We start from the raw sequence: 19,600 nt of genomic DNA on the forward strand, positions 1-19,600 counted from the left end.
CCTAACCCTGCATGAATGATAATGCTCTCACTGGGACACGGACCCTTCACCCACCCTGAAGGGACCTGCTCGATGCTGGCGTACAGCAACCTCTTGGCTCTTCCCAAGAGGTTCCCTTGGCTATTCCCAAGGGACCATGGCCCCAGGGGATCCCCTGTGAGGAGATAAGGGCTGGTGCTGGCTCTTCCTCCCATTTGGTGCCACTGAGGATGCACGTGGCTTGGGCAGGGGGGTAGGACTGTGGCTTCTCCTGCAGAGCAGGACAGTGCAGGGGTGGAAACGGAGCTCTCACCCTCCTGTCTGTGTCTCTCCCCACTTCTCTGCCTCCCTGCAGGTGACGGTGTGCTGGGTGGAGGAGATGCCAGCGAGTAACGGGCAGTCCCTGTCTCCCCAGGCCGAGCACGCTGGCATCCGGACCTACTTCTTCAGCGCTGAGAACACGGAGGAGCAGGAATCCTGGATCCAAGCCATGGGCGAAGCCGCCCGGGTGCAGATCCCTCCAACACAGAGGTCAGCACCCGCCACCTCCCCATTCCATCCCTGTCCCCTGGTACCCCGGAGGTGGGGCACAGGGGCCGAGGAGCATGAGGGTCCCCCTGCAGAACAGAGTTGGGGGAGCATTGGCCCTCCCAAAGCTGAGGGAGGGACAGGCTGCTACCAGCCACCGTGTGGGCATTGCAAAGGGAAGGTAATGCTCTCTCCTGTCTTGGCACCCCCCCAGGCACGAGAAGCCAGACTCTGAGAACATCCCCCCCAGCAAACACCACCACCACCACCACAACACCTCCCACCGCGAGCACCCCAAAGCTGACCCCGACGCCAAAACCCGGGGGGAAGGCGACGGCCGTGGCTCGGAGAAGATCGAGAGGAAGCCGGAAAGGATGGAGAGCAAGAAGGAACCTTTGGCCAAAGCCAACGGCATCGCGGGGCCGGAGATGCCCTCGGAGCCGGGCAGCCCTTACCCCGAAGCGCCGCGGGTGCCAGCGGAGCGGCCACCACAGCCCAACGGCTGGTTGTACCCGTCCCCCAGCCGCCCCGGCAGCACCGCGTTCCCCCCCGGCGATGGGGACAGCGCGGCCCCGCGCCGCGGCATCGCCCCCCGCACCAACCCCGAGAAGCTGGCGCAGCGCAAGAGCTCCATGACGCAGCTGCAGCAGTGGGTGAACTCGCGCCGTGGGGCCGTGCCCCCCGAGGAGCTGCGGAGGTGAGAGCAGAGCGGGGGGGGTGGTCCTGGTCCTTTTCTCCCTGAGGATGCTCTGAGGATGGGGTTCCCTTTCCCAGCTGCTTTGTGAGCCCTCCTCGGGTCAGAAAATCTCCTTTCTGGGCTGGCCCCTTGGACAGCTTTGAGTGGTGTGGGGGACACCCCATAAAGATAAGTGAGGGGGATTTTGGAGGGGATGCCACTGCGGAGTCCCTGGGAGCAGGGATGCCACTGCGGGGTCCCTGGGAGCAGAGATGCTACTGCACGGTCCCTCGGAGTAGGGATGCCACAGAGTCCCTGTGGAGGGATGCCAGGATGGGAGGCCACCATAGGGTCCCTGGGAGAAAGGATGCCACCACAAGGTCCCTGGGAAGAGGTGTACCAGGAGGGATGCTACCACAGGATCCCTAAGAGGAAGGATGCCAGCCAGCCAGCTTTCCAGGTGCTGGCATCAGATCTGCCTGCTCTAGGGCTGTCCTTGCCCCATTGGGACCCCCATTTTCAGACTGAGGGGCCTGACACCAGCCTGCCTCTCACCACTCTCTTCCCTGCTCCAGCCCCACCAGGTTTTACCCCATGTCTCGCCGGGTACCAGACTACTATTCCCCCTACTCACCCCAGTACCCTGAGGACTACCAGTACTATCCCCCCGGCGTGCGCCCCGACAGCATCTGCTCCATGCCAGCCTACGAGCGGGTGAGCCCGCCCTGGGCGCTGGAGGACAAGCGGCATTCCTTCCGCAACGGGGGCACCTACCAGCTCCGCGACTGGAAGGAGCATCCCGGCTTTGGCCGGCAGGATGTCCCGCTCTGGCTGCCCGGTCCCGGGAGGCAGCCGACCTACTTGGATGAGGTGGATGCAGCTTCAGGCTCGCTGCGGCGCATGTCGCTGCAGCCCCGGTCCCACTCGGTGCCCCGCTCGCCCAGCCAGGGCTCCTACACCCGGGCACGGGTTTACTCCCCAGTGCGCTCGCCCAGCGCCCGCTTTGAGCGGCTGCCATCCCGGGGAGAGGAGATTTACGCTGACCCCGCCACCTTCATGATGAGGAGATCCATCAGTTCTCCAAAGGTAAATGCCCGTCGGTGCTTGGGATGCACGGGGTTGGAGGGGGGGACCCTTGCTGGGGATGTGAGGGCAGGGATGCTGCAGTCTCCTCTGCATGCACCGCCTGGCCTCGAAATGCCACCAAGTCATAGAATCATAGAATAGTTTGGGTTGGAAAGGACCTTACGATCATCCAGTTCCAACCCTCCTGCCATGGGCAGAGACAAGTCCACGGCTTGCAGCATGGCATTAGGTGTCCCCTTGGCATCCTGCAAAGCTGCCCAGGCTGTGGTTGTTCCCTCCTGGCTGCTCCTGTGCTGCTGTGAGCCTGATGGGATGCTCAAGGCCACCATGAGTGATGCGCTCCCAAAGAGGGAGTGCTGGTGTCCCTGCCTCACTGCTCTGTGCTCCAAAGCCAGGCCTGATCCTGCTGCAGGGCTGGGGTCTGCCCTTGCCTTTGCTTTGCAGCCCCTCACACACCTCTCACATGTCTCTGGTTTGGGGGGGGGGTCTCCTCTCTCCTCAGTATGACTATCTGGGGGACAGACGGCCCATCCCTGCGGGAATGTACCCATACCACTACCCAGCATCACCCACCATCCACGACAAGATGGTACGTACAGTGCTGGTGCTGAGGGACTGGGATCGGGAGGTGCAGGGTCCCTTGGGGATGTGGGGCTGGCTTGAGGGGTCCTGGCTCAGGTGGCTGAGGAGGAATCGCTCTGCTCCAGCTTGTGGGCAGGTGGGGACCACAGGTCCTTCTACTGTTGTCTCTGCTCCCTCCCTACCATACCCAAAGGAAAATCCTTGTGGAAAGGCCCCCAGTCCCTACCCTGCATCCTCCAGGTCATGGGGGACCCCCCTATCCCCTGTGCTGCTGGGCCAGGGTGGTCCCTGGCTGAGGCTGGCGCACCCCCTGCACCTCTCCCCCTCTTCATTCCTCAATTCTGGATACAGCTGCTGCTTTCTCTGCGCCGTGTTTTCCCGTTGGAGCTGGTGGGGTGAGACCGGGATGTCCCCCCACACACAGAGCACAGTCCCAGAACCATGGGGCAGGACAGGTTGTTGGAGGAGGGAGAAGCACGAGTTACCATAAGCCACACATGCTGCCATCCATCCTCACCAGCCAAGAGACACAGGGAAAGGGCCGTGCGGGAGGAGAGCGGGTCTCCCGCAGGGAGCATCCACGGCAGCTCTGTGCCAGGGATCCTGCTCACTTCCCTGGCCAAGAGGTCTTCACATCTCCGTAGCCTTCACCTAACCGCTTTGCTTCTTCTTTTATATGTTTTGTGTGTTGTTTCTTGCCGCGTGCCTGCTGGCTCCTGGTAGGATGAACTTTTAGACCTTCAGTTGCAAAGAAACCTAGAGTATTTGGACCAGCAGGTAGGCAGAGCTGGCTGCGAGCCTCACGCTGCTTACGTCCCCGTGTGCCCTGTCCCCAGCGGCATCCCCCTCCCTCCCAGCGCAGCATCTCTTCCCCTAACATCCATCCTCACCCTTCTTGGCATTAAAGCAGCGCAAGTTGTCTTTGGTTTGCTTCTTCCATCCCTCCCGTCTGTAGGGTTGCTCATGGCTTGGTGGAAAACCCCCCCCAGTGGTGTCTCCTGTGTGGGGTGCTGGAGTCCATGAGGGGTGCTGGGGGGAGCTGGGGCAGGTTCCAACACGCTGGAGGATTTGGGGAGCTGCCTGTGGGGTGCAGGGGGGAGGCAGCTGGCTCTGAAGCCCTCCCTGTACCATGCAGGGCTCAGGGTGGTGCGGGACACCACATGGTGCTGGATGGTGTGTCCCTGCACCCAGCAGTGCCTCTGGCATTGGTGTGAGTTTTGGGGACATGCCTTGTTCCTCAAGGCCAGGTTGGACACAGGGGCTTGGAGCAACCTGCTCTAGTGGAAGGTGTCCCTGCCCGTGGCAGGGGGTTGGAACTGGATGAGCTCTAAGGTCCCTTCCAACCCAAACCATTCCGTGGTTCTATGATTCCTCCTCAAAGGTGTGAGGCTTGATGCAGGGTGGGTGTGAGACACCCGTTGGGACTGATAGCAGAGCAGCAGCTCTCAGGTTTTTGCATGCCAGGGGGTGTTTGGATGAAAGCTGTGAACTGACTTCATCCCAGGAAGTGGGGATGGGAGCAAATCCAGCTGGGGACTGCTGGGGTGGGAGCTGCAGGCAGCGGATGAAGCCTAAAGCCGGGGACAGGAGCCATCAGCAGTGCTGCCCACAAAAGCCAGGCTGGCACTGAGGGAGCTGCTCCAGCGACAATCCCATTAGTCTGCAAATCTCCATCGGTGTGGTAATCACCGGGATCTGTGTCTGCCATGGATCAGAGCCAGGGACAGGCAGGAGCACTCGCCGCAATGAAAGCTCTCTGGGTTGTGTCGCAGCCGTGGGCAGCAAGGCTGGCTCTCCAAGGCTCTTTAAACCACTCCTGATAAAGGCTTTGCATCTCCTCCTCCTCTCCTGCTGGCCTCTGGGGAGACTGATTTGGAGTGACGCTGTCAAGTAGCTCTTTTCAAACAGCTCGCTGCTTTGTTTTCTCTCTCCTTGCTTGTCAAGTCATGGGGACGCTGTTTCAGCAGCACCCACCTTGCTGACCAGTTGAGGTTTTGGCCCCTGAGCTTAAACACCCATCACCAGGACCTCGAGGGTCCTGTCTATGGGGTGTGAGGGGCTTCCCTTGCATCATCTGCTCCTGCTTCTGCAGGCAAAGGCAGTGATGCGGCACCGAGGGATGCTGCAGCCACAGCTCGTCTGTGCTTCGAGTGGGATCATCACAGCCCCGAGCACAGGGCACGGAGCTGTTTGTCAGTGCAGGAGCAGGGCCCGTCTGTCTGTCTGCGTGTTGGGACCACACTGCACTGCAGCTGTGGGTGTCTCTGTGCAAGCTTTGTGTGTGCAGTTTGCTGCTGCCCAGCTCGGAGCTGGCGCAGGTTTATCTGTGTTTTCCCTTCAACAAAGCTTTCGGGGCATGCAACCAAGGCCAGGATGTTCTGGAGTGCCCAGAACGGAGCGGCAGCAACCCCGGGGCAGCCACCATCATGTGGTTGAGCCTCTGGGACATCCCTTGGAGGTGGCATCTTGCCCTGAGGGCTCCCAAACTGAGCCACCTCACTGCTCCGACAGCACTGGGCACATCTCTGCTGACCTGTGATCTTTCCTTCCCTGTGTGCCGCAGATGAGCGAGAGTGAAACCCTCATCAGTATGGTGAACAGGATGGTGGAGACCTCCTCCCCTAGGGCTCAGCTCTACATGCAAGTAAGCCTCCGGCCACCGGGCCGTGCATGGCAGCCACACAGCCACGCTCCATCCCCGAGGTCACCTCCTGCCATTCCCACTCATGCAGGCTCCAGCATCCATGCGGCTGCGGTACATCATGCTCTTGGGGACCTGCTAGTCCATCACAGGCTTTGCTAATCCATCCATGAGCCATTAAAAGCTGGTAAATCCTTGTGGAAGCACAAGGTGGGGATGAAGCAGTCCTGAACTCTCATCCTTGTTGGACTCAGGTGCTGCTCTTGCCCTCGGTTTGTTGTCACGTGTGGATAAGGCAGGAAGGTGTGGGATGACTTAAAGACAGGAATCCAGCCCAAAGCTCCTAAACCAAAGCTGTAACTCCTGTAACAGGGAAGGGAAACAACCTTTTACCTGCTGAGGCTCTGGTTCATTGTGTTCCCCAGCCCGGAGAGGGCTGCAGGGAAGACTTGGGATGTCCCTGCTGATGTTGGGCTGCAGCTCCAAGCTCAGGAAGGTTGGGAACACTTGGGAATGTGTCTCTGGGTTACTGCAACCTGCAGCTCATGGTGCTGCCAGCCCCGTGGGGCCCCTGTGCGCTGCCCAGGGCATCTCCTAGATGGGTGACTGCTGGGGTTTTCAATGCAGGGAAAGTGCCTGTTTCCATCTGCTGTGCACAGGGATGTGCTGCAGGGTGAAGATGGAGCTGTTCAGATGCTCTGGCTGGCCCAGCTCCCTGCCTGGAGGCAGCGGATCCCAATCCACCAGGCTCTGCCTCCAGCCCCACTCTGCATTTCCCAGGTTCAGGTCTATTTGCATCATCCTGTAGTTTTAACTGGCTCTAAAGCAGCATCTTGCTTTCTAGCAATAATAATCCCCTTCTTTCTATCTTAATGCCTTTCATCTGGAGATCTTGGAGGCATTTAATTGTTGAGGTCCCATTAGTAATTTAGATTTCCAGGAAAGGCAAATGACTCACAGGGAAGCCGGATGGTAAACAGGCCCTGATGCAGCTGCTGGTTTATTGGTGTTTGTACTCTGTGAGGTGGGATTACAGCTTCACCTCTCTGCCTTTGTTTTCCCTGCCTGTGGAATGGTGGTGTGTACACACAGGCAGATAATGGGTCACGAGGCACCTCTAAGTCAACTCTTGACATCCCATGGAGAGGTTGTCTCCGGCTAATTCCCATGGCTCACCCAGCTGATGGGCTGGGAATGGGGAGGGAGGTTGTGTCTTCATCTGAGCATCCCAGCCAGCTCCAGCACCGGCATCCTGCACTGCCTGCAGCACCCACTGCCTCCCGATGGATGCATCCAGAGACTCGGCTCCCTGTTGTCTCCCTGCCTGCAGGGATGGGGAAGCAGGGCTGGGAGCTGAACACCCCACTCTCTTCTTGCAGGTGACACCCTTCCCGGAGGCCTATAGGGAGACAGTGCACACCTACAAGATCAGCGAGCAAGACACTGATGTAAGAGCAAACATCCATCCTGTGTGTCCCTCCTTCATCCCGTGTCCCCCGCAGCACGTCTGCTCTCCCCATAGAGATGCATCCTGGCTGAGCACAGTGCTGTTCCCATGGATGCATCCAATGACCATGCTCTCATCCTCTCCTTTCTCTTTCCCTCCTGGCAGAAGCTGCTGGGGAAGCTCTGTGAGCAGAACAAGGTGCTGCGGGAGCAGGAGAGGCTGGTACAGCAGCTCCGAGCAGAGAAGGTACGTGATGGGCAGGTCAAGGGGCCAGCTGGGTATGGACCTGGCTGCACGGTGATGGATGTGCCCGGGTAACACCTTCATGATGAGGAAAAAACGTGTCCTGATCACCTGGGGACAGACCAGTGGGGATGTTTCTGAGCTGAGGGAGGTCATATAATCCCAGACTGGTTTGTGTGGGAAGGGACCTTAAAGCTCATCCACTTCCAGCCCCCTGCCCCTGTTCCTGTAGCCCTTTTAGGCACTGGAGCTGCTCTAAGGTCTCCCCTTAAGGAGCCTTCTCTTCTCCAAGCTGACCCAGCCCAGCTCTCTCAGCCTGAGTGCAATGCCCTGGCCATGCCATAGTCCTGGACTCCCTGTGTGCACTAATGCCCTGTTGAGGAGAGGACCTGTATCTACCGCACCAGCCGGGCTCTGAGAGCTGCCTCTTCCCTTTACTCCCCCAAGGAGAGCCTGGAGAGTGCCCTGATGGGGACGCACCAGGAGCTGGAGATGTTCGGGAGCCAACCTGCCTACCCGGAGAAGCTGCTGCACAAGAAGGAATCACTCCAGAATCAACTCATCAATATCCGTGTGGAGCTGTCTCAGGCCAGCACGGTAACAGGCTCCCCCTCTGCTCCATCTCTGGATGTCCCCCACCCGCTGCCACTCCTTTTCTCCCTTCCTGTAAGAGAAACAAGCAGGGAAACCCCTGGCCCAAGTCCCTCACCAGGGGCAAAGCAAAGTAACCCTGTGATGCTGAGTATCAGCTCCTGCTTCCTCTTTGGCACCAGGCACTCCTATGGGCACAGCCTGGCTTGTACCCCCTACTGCCACCTCCTTCCTGGCTTGGGGGAGGTTCAGTTGGGTGCAGCATCCTCCTGCTTTCCTGGATGTTACCGCTCTGCCAGCCATGGGACAAACCAGCCAAAGACCCTTCCAACCAACCCATCTTCCCTCATCCAGGCCCTGGCAAACAGCACTGCTGAGTACGAGAGCCTGGAGAGCAAGGTGTCCACCCTGCACGATGACCTCTGGGAGCAGCTGAACCTGGACATCCAGGTGAGTGAGTGGGACCATGGGCTCCCCACACCATCCCCATGGAGGTGGAAGCCCCCTGGTTCCTTCCACCCTCTGCTCCCCACATGGAGCCAGTCTGCAAGTGGCTGCTCCATGCTTGGTGTCCTGCTTTGGCCAGAGGGGCTGAAGAACCTCTGGGTGCTATCGAGGGGCTGTGGTTAGTGCTCCCCATGCTGCTGGGTGCCCTGGGGAGGAGAACCATAGCTGTGCCTGCACCCCTGGGTCCCACGGCTTGGGGCTGGGCGTCTGACAGCATCAGGAGCCTCTCTGCCCACTGCCTCTTCTCCCCTGCAGAACGAGATGCTGAACCGGCAGATCCAGAAGGAGATCTGGCGGATCCAGGACGTGATGGAGGGGCTGAGGAAGAACAACCCATCCCGCGGCACGGACACTGCCAAGCACAGAGGTGAGTGGGCTCCATCCCTTGCTCAGCCCAAACCCCTGGTGCCACGAGGCAGACGGCAGCATCCACGAGGGGACATGGAGACCCTTATTCCTGCTTTTCTCCTCCGCAGTGGCCATGGGCCCCTCAGGGACGTACAGCTCCAACAGCCCCGCCAGCCCCCTGAGCTCCGCCAGCCTCACCAGCCCCCTCAGCCCCTTCTCCCTCGTCTCTGGCTCCCAGGGATCACCCACCAAGCCAGGACCTGCTGAGGTGAGTGAGATGGGATGTCCCGAGGGAGCCCTTGGCCACCGCCGGGACCCGAGCTTGGGGTTCAGGCTGGCCTGAGCCCTCGCTCCTGGGGGATGAGCAGGCACCAGGCACAGAGTGTGGCTGTTTCCTTATGGCTCTGCCTGGGGACACCGTTTTGGCCACATACATGGGCTGTGGTGTCCCCTGGTGGCATCTGGATCTGTGGTGCTGAGGCTGGGCTTGGCAGCCTTTGGGCTGGGACTTGCTCTGCTCCAGCCTCTGGCTTCAGGACCAGCTCCTGCTCCCACCACAGTCCCCTTTCACTGCCTTCACCTTCCTCCATGTGAAGTTTAAGGTGGAATTCGGGGACTCCCCAACCCCACTTGGCTGCAACATCAGGAGCAGGACATGGGAAGCACGGACCTCCCTGCATGGGGACAGGGAGCACGGAGCCCCGGGAGCTGCTCTCCCTCCTCCCTCCTTGGCTCATTGCTTCTGCTGTGTGTTGTCTGGATCTTTCTCTAACTCTCTCTTCCTCCCCGGCTCTCTCTTCTCTGCTCTCACGCCTCACGCTCCTCTCCACCCCAGGAATCAGGCCCGCCTCGACCTCCCCTCCCCAAGTCCTACGTGCCCCTGGAGTCTCCTCCGAGCATCCCTCCGCTCCCCAGCGAGAGCCGGCTCTGGCCATACCCCACCTCCCCGTCCTGGCAGCAAGGTGGCGAGGCCAAGAGGGGACAGGTACCGAAACCTCTCCAGAGCAGCGGCCACATCCTCTTCCTCCCCGAGACATCGGGGCTGGGATGAGGCAGGCGATGGGGCTGTCCCCCCTTCTGCCCTGGCAGGGGGACAGGGACAGTGTGGAGGTGACACTTGGCATGGGGATTGCAGCATGTGGCTGGTACCTGCCCTCTCCAAGGGGAGCGATGGGCAATGTCCCTCCTGTCCCTGCCAGGTCCCCTGCACTCACTGTGCTCGCTCAGGACAGGGACTGGCCCCTCCTGGGCAGCTCCTGGCATCATTCCCTCTGCTTTCCTCTGCCCTCACCTCTTTCCTGTCCTTCCATGGCTCCCCATCAAGCTCTGCCGATGGGGGTGACCCCCCCCCATCTCCTGCCCACTCAGGGCAAAAATGGATTTGGGAATTCCTAGCATCAGGATGCATGCACACAGGGACTGGCAGCACAAAGCAATGACCATGCTGTGCTGGGAATGGTTCTGGACCCGACTGTGGGTTCAGGGGCACCTCCAGCAGCCGTGGGGTATCGCAGTTCTGGCTGCGTGCTGATCTATGAGGTGTAAGGGGTGTTGGGATGCATCATGCCCGTGCAGAGCACAGGGTGGTCAAGGGGGGCACGCTGGGCTCCTTGGCCTGGTGCTGGACCCCTCCATCACATTGGTGTTGATGCCTGGGCTCTGGGCAGGAGTTTCCCATGGGATGCGAGAGGGGAAGGACCCCAGAAGTGGCCTTTTGGTTGCTCTCTGCTTCTGCGTGGTGCTGAATCCTGCCCCTGTGAGATCCTGAGGGCATGGATCTTGCTGGAGCTCAGCACAGAGCCAGGGTGTCCCTGTCCTGGAGCTCCAGGTGCCATGTCTGAGCCATGGTGGGCTCATCACCCCTGCAGGAAGCTTCTCCCAAGCTGGAGCCTGTCCTATAGAGGCAGCGATCGACGCCTAGCCCCGATGGGATGGGGCATAGGAGGGACGAGAGCTGCAGAGCCCTTCCAGCCCCTCTCCCTGCATGTTTGGGGTGCGCTGGTGCTGCTTGGCTCATGTCTGTGTGTCCATCTGCTCCCATGGGCTGCATGTCACCCCACCGCTGTGGAGAGCAGCGGGTCTGTCGCCAGGGAGCACAAGGGCTCACAGGAGAACCGTTTCCCTCCTGCAGCCCAAGCCAAGCTTCGAGCAGAGCAAGAAGGATGCTCAGAGACCAGCACCCCCCGGTCCCCAGGCCGAGGGGCTCCGGCAGGAGCAGGAGGCGGAGAAGCAGGCGGCTCTCAACAAGGGTATGGCACTGGGAATGACGCATCCCACTCCCCGGAGCCTGCCAGGGGCACCCAGTGTCCTGCTGGGTCCCTGCCTGTGGTCCCGGGGGGGGTTCAGCCTGGTGTTTGCCCCGCAGTGGGCATCGTGCCCCCCAGGACCAAGTCTCCAGCAGAGGAGGAGGTGGTGACAGCGGCTGGAGTGCCACGGAGGAGCGGTGGCAGCATGGCCAACGGGCTCGGCTCCAAGGTAGGGCTCATGTCCGGGGGCTGGGGCTGGGTGGTGGGGTTGGGAGAGCAAAGAGGTTTAGATGGAGATGAGGAACAATTCCTTCCCCAAAGGGTGCTCAGGCATTGGACCAGGCTGCCCAGGGCAGTGCTGGAGTCACCGTCCCTGCAAGTGTTCACACACCGTGTAGCCGAGGCCCTCAGTGCCATGGGTTAGTGGTGGCCTTGGCAGTGCTGGGAATGGTTGGACTTGATGATCTTAAAGGTCTTCTCCAGCCTGACTGATTCTATGGCTCCATGTCTCACCATCCACCTCCTCAAGACCCACACACGCTATTTCAGCACCTTCTCCCTCCCCTGGGCTCAGCAGCAGGTTGCAGGGAGGGTTGTGGATGGGGATGTATGACCATGGGGCTGGGCTCCCCCCCAGGAGAGACCCAAGAGCGCTGTGTTTGCCACCGAGACGAAGGTGAAGATGAGTGTGGAGGAGCAGATCGACCGCATGAAGCGGCACCAGAGCGGCTCCATGAAGGAGAAGCGGCGCAGCCTTCAGCTCCCCGGCACCCAGCAGCCCGAGCCCCCCGGCACGAAGACACCCGCCTCATATAAGGTGGTGAGTCCCTGCACTGGGCTGGGGCAAAGAGGGATTTGCTTTGCAGAGGTCCCTTATGGAGCAGAGGGGACCCTGGGGCTCAGGAAGGGGACTGTGGCATCCCAGGGGGCTCAGTGGGGCCGGGGTCCCTCGCAGGTGCGCCGGCACCGCAGCATCCATGAGGTGGATATCTCCGACCTGGAGGCAGCGCTGCGCTCCGATGACCCCAGCAAGGTCTATGAGACACCCCAGGAGGAGATCGCCCGCCTGCGCAAGATGGAGCTGGAGCCACAGCACTATGATGTGGACATCAATAAGGAGGTGAGGATGGGCTGCCCTGGGGGAGCTGCAGCCTGGGCACGGGCATCCCTTGCTCCGGGGTTTGGAATGGTTTGGGTTGAAGGGACCTTAAAGCTCATCCAGTTCCCTGCCACGGGCAGGGACACCTTCCACTAGAGCAGGTTGCTCCAAGCCCCTGTGTCCAACCTGGCCTTGAACACTGCCAGGGATGGGGCAGCCACAGCTTCTCTGGGCACCCTGTGCCAGCGCCTCAGCACCCTCACAGGGAAGAGCTTCTGCCTCAGAGCTCATCTCAATCTCCCTCTGGCAGGTTAAAGCCATTCCCCCTTGTTCTGTCCCTACATCCCTTGTCCAAATCCCCTCTCCAAGTTTCTTGTATCCCCTTTAGGTACTGGAAGACTATTTAAGGTCTCCCATAGTGCCAACCCTATAGTGTCAATCTATCCTGTGTTGGTCAGGGTCCTGGAGGCTCTGTTGGTGCCTGGCCAGGGGCTGCCCTTGCCTGGCTGGGTGCTGGGAGTTGGGGTGAGTGGGGACACAGGTCTCCAGTGTCCAGCACACAGCTCATCCCTGCCGCTGCCCCCAGCTCTCCACGCCGGACAAAGTGCTCATCCCTGAGCGGTACGTGGAGCTGGAGCCTGATATGCCCCTCAGCCCCGAGGAGATGAAGGAGAAGCAGAAGAAGGTGGAAAGGATCAAGACCCTCATTGCCAAATCCAGGTGAGGCTGCTGTGCCCATGGCCACATCACCCTGGTGCACCCACCACCTACCTGCACCCCTTCCCTGGCCATCCCCACGGGGTCTGTCCCGTTGGGTCCACACACGGGTGCTGATGCCGGTGCTGTGTGTGATGGGTGCTGTGTGCAGCCTGCAGAACGTCATCCCCCTGGGCGAGGGCGAGCTGGACACCCCCCAGGACCCCGAGACCCAGCTGCAGGAGCAGGAGAAGAGGATTGAGATCTCGTGTGCTCTGGCTGCCGAGGCCTCCCGCCGGGGCCGCATGCTCTCGGGTAAGGACCAGGCAGGGTGTGGAGGGTTGGAGCCTGCCAGCCCCATGGTAGAGCAGACCATGGGGCAGCGTTGGGTGCAGGGCTGGGGTATGGGCTGGACAAGGCAGCAGGAGCAAGGGGCAATATGGGCAGGAGAGCAGGCTGCATCCATCCTGGAGCAGTGGGAGAACCAACCCGGTGATGCTGGCAGTGCCTTGCCCTGCAGCAGTGCTGAGCATGGGAGGATGGAGCAGCCACTTTGGCTTGGGCACAGGTTTCAGCACCGGGTTTCAGCATCAGCCAGGCTGCAGGATGGAGCTCCTGGCCATGCAGCATGTGGTGGCACACCATTTCCAACCCAGGGTGGTGACACCATGTCCAATCCAGTGTGGTGACACACCGTGCCTTGTCCATGAGGAGCCCTGCGAGGAGCTCACGTGTGCGTGCTGCGGCCGGGCGCTGCTGTGGCTGTGTCCCCCGTCCCCGCTTGCTTCCCCCCTGCCTTCCTCTCCATTCCCTCCCCTCGCTAACCTCTCGCTGGTCGTCTCCTTCCCCTCGCTGCTGCCGGCAGCTCGACTTCTTCAGGCCCTTCTCCCATTTCTCGTTTCCAGCTCAATGCGCTACCCCAAGCCCTCCCACCTCCCCAGCCTCCCCGACTCCACCGACCAACCCCCTCTCGTCTGAAACATCCCGAGGCGCCGACAACAGCCATTTTATGCGTGTCTGAGCCATGAAGTAAGCACCAATTCTCTCCTATTTCATCCCATCCTCTCTCCATCCTGGGGGGGGAGGAGGTTGGGGGGTGCCTCTTCTGCTCCCAGTGTCCATCCATCGCTGCTTGCTCCAGCTAACGTTTCCCAAGCCACGTCAGCCCCGTCTCCTCTCATGGACCAAGTGCAAGTGTCCTCCAAGGTGAAGCCCCTGGGCTGGGTCAAACAGAGACCCCAGCATGGGCAGGGGGGGCTCAGCCTGTCCATGCATGGGGGGCATGCATGGTGCCAAAGGGGGTCTCACAGCCAGGCTCTGGGGTACACCCATCCTGCCATGTCCATGTCGGTGGCTGCAAACTGGGGGACACAGCATCCCCCTGCTTGCTTGGAGATTTGCCCCATGGAGCTGGGGGCATAGACCCAAGTCTGCACTAGGTTCATCTCTGAGCAGGGCAGGAGAGGGGGTCTATGGGGTGGGCACACGGGCTGCCCCATCACCAGCCACCCCACACATAGCTCAGCCCCACTCTCCTCTCCCTCCAGCTCAAGCCCTGGCTGCTGCCGGTGCCATCAAGTTCCATGGGGCCACGTTTTAGCCCCCAACACGACTCCAAACCTCTCGCCATCGTCTTCGGTTCTCCTGGACCCCTCTTTCCCTCCCATGGGTGGCGAGTGAGAAGATGTGTCGCTGACAGCACCGGCTGCTCTGCCCCATCCCGGAGGAGACGTGTGGGGTTTTGGGGGTGTCCACTGCAGAGTGTGGTCCCCGATGAGCCCCTGGGCTGCCATCCAGCACGGGGACAGATCTACGGTGTCCTGAGTGTCAGGCTTGTGTGGACGGTGAGGCAGGAGCATCTGCTGTGCCACTGAGCATGGGACTCCGCAGCTCCCCGTGCTGATGTGTTGGTCTCCCAAAGGTCTACAAAGGGGTTCTCCTGCATGGAGACCTGCCAGCGCCCACTGTGGGTGGTGCTTCCACCATACACTGGACATGGATGCTCCATCTCTGCTCCTCGGGCGCATCTTCCCCTCCCTGTGCCCTGAACTTGCTTTTAGCATCCATCCGGCTGGCAGAGCCTGGCCTGTCCCACCACGCTGGTGGCTCAGCAGGAGGATAAGGAGCTGTATTGGGAACAGGATGGATGGAGATGGGAGTGGGGATGACACGGAGGTGCCTGGGGGAGCACCGTGTTTGGGCTCAGGGGGGTAAGGGGCTGCCTGGGGCACTGGTGCACCGCTGGCACGGAGCAGGAGGTCTGGGCAGGGATGGGGACATTGCAGGGGAGCAGGAGGTGTGAGATGGGACAGTGATGCCACAGGCTCAACAGGGATCCCTCTGCAGTGGCTGGGATGGTGAAGGAAGAGGAAGGGGCTTGGGACCAGGTGGTATCTCTGTCTTAGCCCCATCTGGCACCAGGTCTCACCCCAAGACCTGGCCATTGCGCTCCAGACCCTTCGACTTGTCTGGGTTCCCTGTAGCAAGTTTCCCTTTTTCTTTAGCTTTTTGGAGGGAGGAAAATAAGTTGGTTCTGCCTGGAAAAGTGGATTTCCACACAAGGTTGTGTGTATGGCGGGGCTGGCATGGGCAAGGCGAATGGTGTGAGGAGCTGGATACCCTCCATCCTGCAGCTCTTTCCTTACTGGCCTGATCCTGACCCCCCCTCTCCTGCATCCCCATCACCCCCATCTCAGCAATACCAGTAGGATCCCAGGAGCCCCAAATCCCGCTCCGCTCCCCAGCTTCCCGCAGCCCTCTTAGCTCATAAAGCTGGCCCTTTATTTTGCTATTACATGCCTTAATATATGTTTTATGGAAATTATACATTTATAATATATATCTATATTTGGGTTTCTCTTCTTTTCGGGGAGGTACTGTGTTGTGCTGAGCTCTGTCTCAGCAGGGTGGTTGGCACTAGCCCTGCCCATGAGTTCCAAAAGCAAATTCTTTGCCAATTTATCAGAGGGGGGGGGAAAACCTATTTAAAAATATATATTTTTTCTGCTTTTATTAAAAGCAAATTTATTTAAAAATAAAGTATAAAGAGACTGTAAGTTTTAAGAGATGATGCATTTATTGCCCTGGCTGGGGTGGGCTCCCCAGCTCGTGTAACTGGGGGCAGACTCCCTCTTACACCGGCTGTGGGGACACCACTGGGGACCACGCATGGTACATGGCTGCAGCCCAGCTCCATCAGGGAGCCAAAGGGGCTCACAGCCCCATAGGCATCGATTCCCACCTTAGAGGACCAGAGAGGATGAGGATGCGCTGCCTGGAGCTCTGGTGCCTTGGTGGCCACATCCGAGCCTTCCCCAAGGCCCTGCCCTGGTGTGGAACCCCGTGGTTGTCATTTTGGGTTTGTTTTGTTGTTTTATTTTTAAGAGAACTCGATTCTTAATTTTATTTTGGTTATTCTTTTTCATAACACTTCATATACCAGTGACTTGTAACCGAGAAAGGATTTGAATCGGGAGGAAATCTATTTATGCACTGGGGAGGGTGGGAGGGAGGCATTTGTTTTCTGGGGGTTTTGCTAGTGTTAGAGAAATAAAAGTATCTAAGAAACAAGAAGGTGTCGCTGTCTTTTGTCTAGAGGTGACCTCAGATAACAACATTATCACAGAATCCCAGACTGGTTTGGGTTGAAGGGACCTTAAAGCTCCTCCAGCTCCAACCCCCTGCCACGAGCAGGGACACCTTCCACTAGAGCAGGTTGCTCCAAGCCCCTGTGTCCAACCTGGCCTTGAACACTGCCAGGGATGGGGCAGCCACAGCTTCTCTGGGCACCCTGTGCCAGCGCCTCAGCACCCTCACAGGGAAGAGCTTCTGCCTCAGAGCTCATCTCAATCTCCCCTCTGGCAGGTTAAAGCCATTCCCCTTGTCCTGTCCCTACATCCCTTGTCCAAAGCCCCTCTCCAGGTTTCCTGGAGCCCCTTTAGGCACTGGGAGCTGCTCATCTCCCTGTTTTGGGGGTTGCTCCAACCACATCCAGGGAGGATGCTCAGGGAGGGCAGGACCAGGCAGGGGACCAGCGCTGGTGCTCACCCCACAGCGATGCCCAATCACCACATCCCGCTCCAGAGGTGCCGCAGGCGCTTCCAGGCTGTTAATGATTTCCAGGATGACGTTGGGACTAAAGGCCTTTCCAAGGGTCACTGCCGGGGGGAGCACGTGGAAGCCGTGGCCCAGCCCCACTGCCAAGATGGTGTCTCTCACCGACTTCCAGCGTAAGCAGATGGGGGGTGGCCGTGTCCCGGCGCTGGTGCCCGTTCCTGTGGGATCAGGGGATGATCTGGGGCTGGAAGCTACTGGTTGGGGTGGTTGGGGCAGGGAGAGGGGGCGATAGAAAGCCCAGTAGGGGGGATGCAGTGGGAGCATGGCTGGGATGTGGGGACCAGTGTGTGGGGACCAGCACTGGGGTCCTGCAGAGCGGGGTTTGTCCCCACCATCTGCCCAAGGTCTGCATCAGGAACAGCTCCCCTGGCTCATCCAGAAAGCATTCCCAGCCTCTCCCACCAGCTGCACTGACCCCCTTGGTGCCACTGTTCAGAAAGATGCTAGAAACAGTCTTCCCATTGGTTTCCATCTGGAAGCTCAAAGGGGTTTTAGGGAACCACCAGTCTCCCCAAGGCTTGGGCAGGCGGAAAGGCTGTTTCTAAGCTTTGGAGACAAATCCAAAGCACATTTCTGGGAGGGAACAGGCCAGGGAGGTGCTGAAGAGCACCCCTGAGGTGGGACCTGAGCTGTGAGCTCCAGCCTCCACCTCAGCCCTCCTGTCCCCCACAGGGATCGGTGTGGGACTGGTCGGCTTTGGGATCTTCTTTGTCTTTTTTGGGATGCTCTTGTACTTCGACTCGGTGCTCCTGGCCTTTGGGAACGTGAGTACAGTGGGACCGGGGCTCCCAATCCCAACCCACTGCAGGCACAGATGCCCAGGATGGAGCAACAGGTCGGGCTGGGATGGGCTTCCCTGACCCTCTCCCCTTCATCCTCCCAGATCCTCTTCCTCTCCGGCTTGGTCTTCATCATTGGCTTCAGGAGGACCTTCACCTTCTTCTTCCAGCGGCCAAAGCTGAAGGGCACCAGCTTCTTCCTCGGGGGGGTCATTATTGTCCTCATGCGGTGGCCAATCCTGGGCATGCTGCTGGAGGCTTATGGCTTCATCACCCTCTTCAGGTCTGTCCCATGCACCCAGCCATGGTGGGCTGCAGAGTGGGAGCTCCTCATGCCCTGAAGCAGAGCTTAACAGAGACATTTGGTTTGATACAGGAGCTTCTTCCCTGTGGCTTTTGGGTTTCTTGGCTCTCTGGTGAACATCCCGGTGTTGACCAAGGTGAGCAGGGTCTGGGCATGGTTCACATGGGCTGATGTGACTCTTGGGCTTTGCAGAACTTGAGTGATATCAATCCTGTTCACCACAGTTGGGACCAGACAGGAAAGGTCACCACAGTGTCTCTGCAGCCCTCTGAGGGTGCACTGAAGGATTTTGACTGGAGATGGGAAGGTCCCTGTGCTATGAATGGAGATGCCACATGGATCTTCCCATGGGCATGACTGCAGATGGCACATGGATCTTCCCATTAGACTCTTCACTAGAGACTGTAGTGATAGGACAAGGGGTAACAGGTTCAAACAAACAGGGGAAGTTTAGGTTAGATATAAGGAAGAAGTTCTTGGCTATGAGGGTGCTGAGGCACTGGAATGGGTTGCCCAAGGAAGTTGTGAATGCTTCATCCTTGGCAGTGTTCAAGGCCAGGTTGGATGGAGTCTTGGGTGACATGGTTTAGTGCAAGGTGTCCCTGCCCATTGAACTAGATGATTTTAAGGTCCTTTCCAACCCTAACTATTCCATGATTCTATGACTGGTGGTGGCACATGGATCTTCCCATGGCCACGGCTGGAGGTGGCTAATCAGCCTCTGTCCCTGTTGCAGCTCTTGCAGAAGTTGGGAGGCAGCAGCTCCATAGTGTGACCTGCAAGATGGGCCTAATCACTGGAGATGGGATGGAGCGAGCCCTGGGTCCAGCTCTCCACCGTGAGCTGCCACCTCTCTCAGCCCCAGGACCCTTGGCACTGGCCGGAGCCACCCTGCGATGGGGATGGTGCCTCAGGAGCAGCTCCTGAGGAGGCGCCAGCACCAGACACTGTTTCAGACGGGCTCTGGGACTATTTGTGTTATTTTATGCTTTTTTTGTCTTCCCCTGTTGAAAGATTTAATTAAAACGTGTGTCTGAGACCAATGACTGGAGGTGACACATGGATCTTCCCATTGGCATGACTGGAAAAGGTACAGGGATCTTCCCATTGACATGGCTGGGGATGGCACAGGGACCTTCCCATGGCTACGAATGGAGGTGGCACAGGGAATTGTCCCATGGCCATGATTAGAGATGGCACAGGGACTTTCCCGTGGCCATGGTTGGAGATGGCACAGGGACCTTCCCATGGCCACAAATGGAGGTAGCACATGGACCTTCCCATGCATATGACTGGAGATGGCACAGGGACCTTTCCTGAGCCTCATCCAGCCCAGGCAGCCCTGCTCGCGCTGGCACTGGCTTCCCATGGATCCCATGGGAATGTGGGCTCTGGAGAGCAGAGCCCAGGGAGCCACGGGGAGGGGGAGGGGGGGGGTGGGTTAAGAAAACACCCATTAAACCACATTAACATGCCATGACCTGATCCGAGAAAGATAAATCACCCCGGTCCCATTCAGTGACCATGAAAAAGCAAATGACATGTGGGGTTATGAATTCATTGAGGTGCTGGGGTGGGAGAGTTACAGTGCTGGGATCTCTGAGTGTTACGGGCCAGGACTTGTGTTTCCCATAGACCCGTTTCCTGTGGGATGAGGCCAGGATGGAACAGAGTCGGGATGAGCATCCCTTGGTGCGAGAGGCTGGCTGCTCGCAGGGAGAGCATCACAGCA

At 59.2% G+C, this 19,600-nt stretch overlaps 2 protein-coding genes across 5 annotated transcripts in view; both read left to right on the plus strand.

Moving 5' to 3' along the window:
* The window catches only part of PLEKHA6 (pleckstrin homology domain containing A6), a 45,015-nt gene extending 29,366 nt beyond the window's left edge, over nucleotides 1-15,649 (plus strand). For 2 of the 4 annotated variants that reach the window (XM_030473533.1, XM_030473534.1), the window contains 21 exons: nucleotides 335-510; nucleotides 722-1,204; nucleotides 1,759-2,269; nucleotides 2,772-2,858; nucleotides 3,575-3,628; nucleotides 5,415-5,495; nucleotides 6,872-6,940; nucleotides 7,105-7,185; nucleotides 7,630-7,779; nucleotides 8,128-8,223; nucleotides 8,536-8,647; nucleotides 8,757-8,896; nucleotides 9,464-9,613; nucleotides 10,760-10,877; nucleotides 10,994-11,103; nucleotides 11,512-11,694; nucleotides 11,830-11,994; nucleotides 12,560-12,693; nucleotides 12,842-12,984; nucleotides 13,575-13,698; nucleotides 14,217-15,649. In XM_030473533.1, coding sequence (XP_030329393.1) covers nucleotides 335-510; nucleotides 722-1,204; nucleotides 1,759-2,269; nucleotides 2,772-2,858; nucleotides 3,575-3,628; nucleotides 5,415-5,495; nucleotides 6,872-6,940; nucleotides 7,105-7,185; nucleotides 7,630-7,779; nucleotides 8,128-8,223; nucleotides 8,536-8,647; nucleotides 8,757-8,896; nucleotides 9,464-9,613; nucleotides 10,760-10,877; nucleotides 10,994-11,103; nucleotides 11,512-11,694; nucleotides 11,830-11,994; nucleotides 12,560-12,693; nucleotides 12,842-12,984; nucleotides 13,575-13,690 — 3,159 coding nt within the window. In that variant the 3' untranslated portion in view covers nucleotides 13,691-13,698; nucleotides 14,217-15,649. The remainder of the gene's footprint in view (nucleotides 1-334; nucleotides 511-721; nucleotides 1,205-1,758; nucleotides 2,270-2,771; nucleotides 2,859-3,574; nucleotides 3,629-5,414; nucleotides 5,496-6,871; nucleotides 6,941-7,104; nucleotides 7,186-7,629; nucleotides 7,780-8,127; nucleotides 8,224-8,535; nucleotides 8,648-8,756; nucleotides 8,897-9,463; nucleotides 9,614-10,759; nucleotides 10,878-10,993; nucleotides 11,104-11,511; nucleotides 11,695-11,829; nucleotides 11,995-12,559; nucleotides 12,694-12,841; nucleotides 12,985-13,574; nucleotides 13,699-14,216) is intronic. The other 2 variants (XM_030473537.1, XM_030473535.1) reach the window with 2 other exon arrangements.
* A 1,184-nt stretch (nucleotides 15,650-16,833) lies between these two features.
* On the plus strand, nucleotides 16,834-18,914 carry GOLT1A (golgi transport 1A). The gene is made up of 5 exons (XM_030473284.1): nucleotides 16,834-16,898; nucleotides 17,458-17,549; nucleotides 17,669-17,847; nucleotides 17,941-18,004; nucleotides 18,605-18,914. The coding sequence occupies exons 1-5, from the start codon at nucleotides 16,874-16,876 to the stop codon at nucleotides 18,641-18,643; spliced, it is 399 nt and encodes a 132-aa protein (XP_030329144.1). The 5' UTR covers nucleotides 16,834-16,873; the 3' UTR covers nucleotides 18,644-18,914.
* Nucleotides 18,915-19,600: the final 686 nt, after the last annotated feature.

This window comes from Strigops habroptila, chromosome 18 (assembly GCF_004027225.2).
Source record: "Strigops habroptila isolate Jane chromosome 18, bStrHab1.2.pri, whole genome shotgun sequence".
NCBI lineage: Eukaryota > Metazoa > Chordata > Aves > Psittaciformes > Psittacidae > Strigops > Strigops habroptila.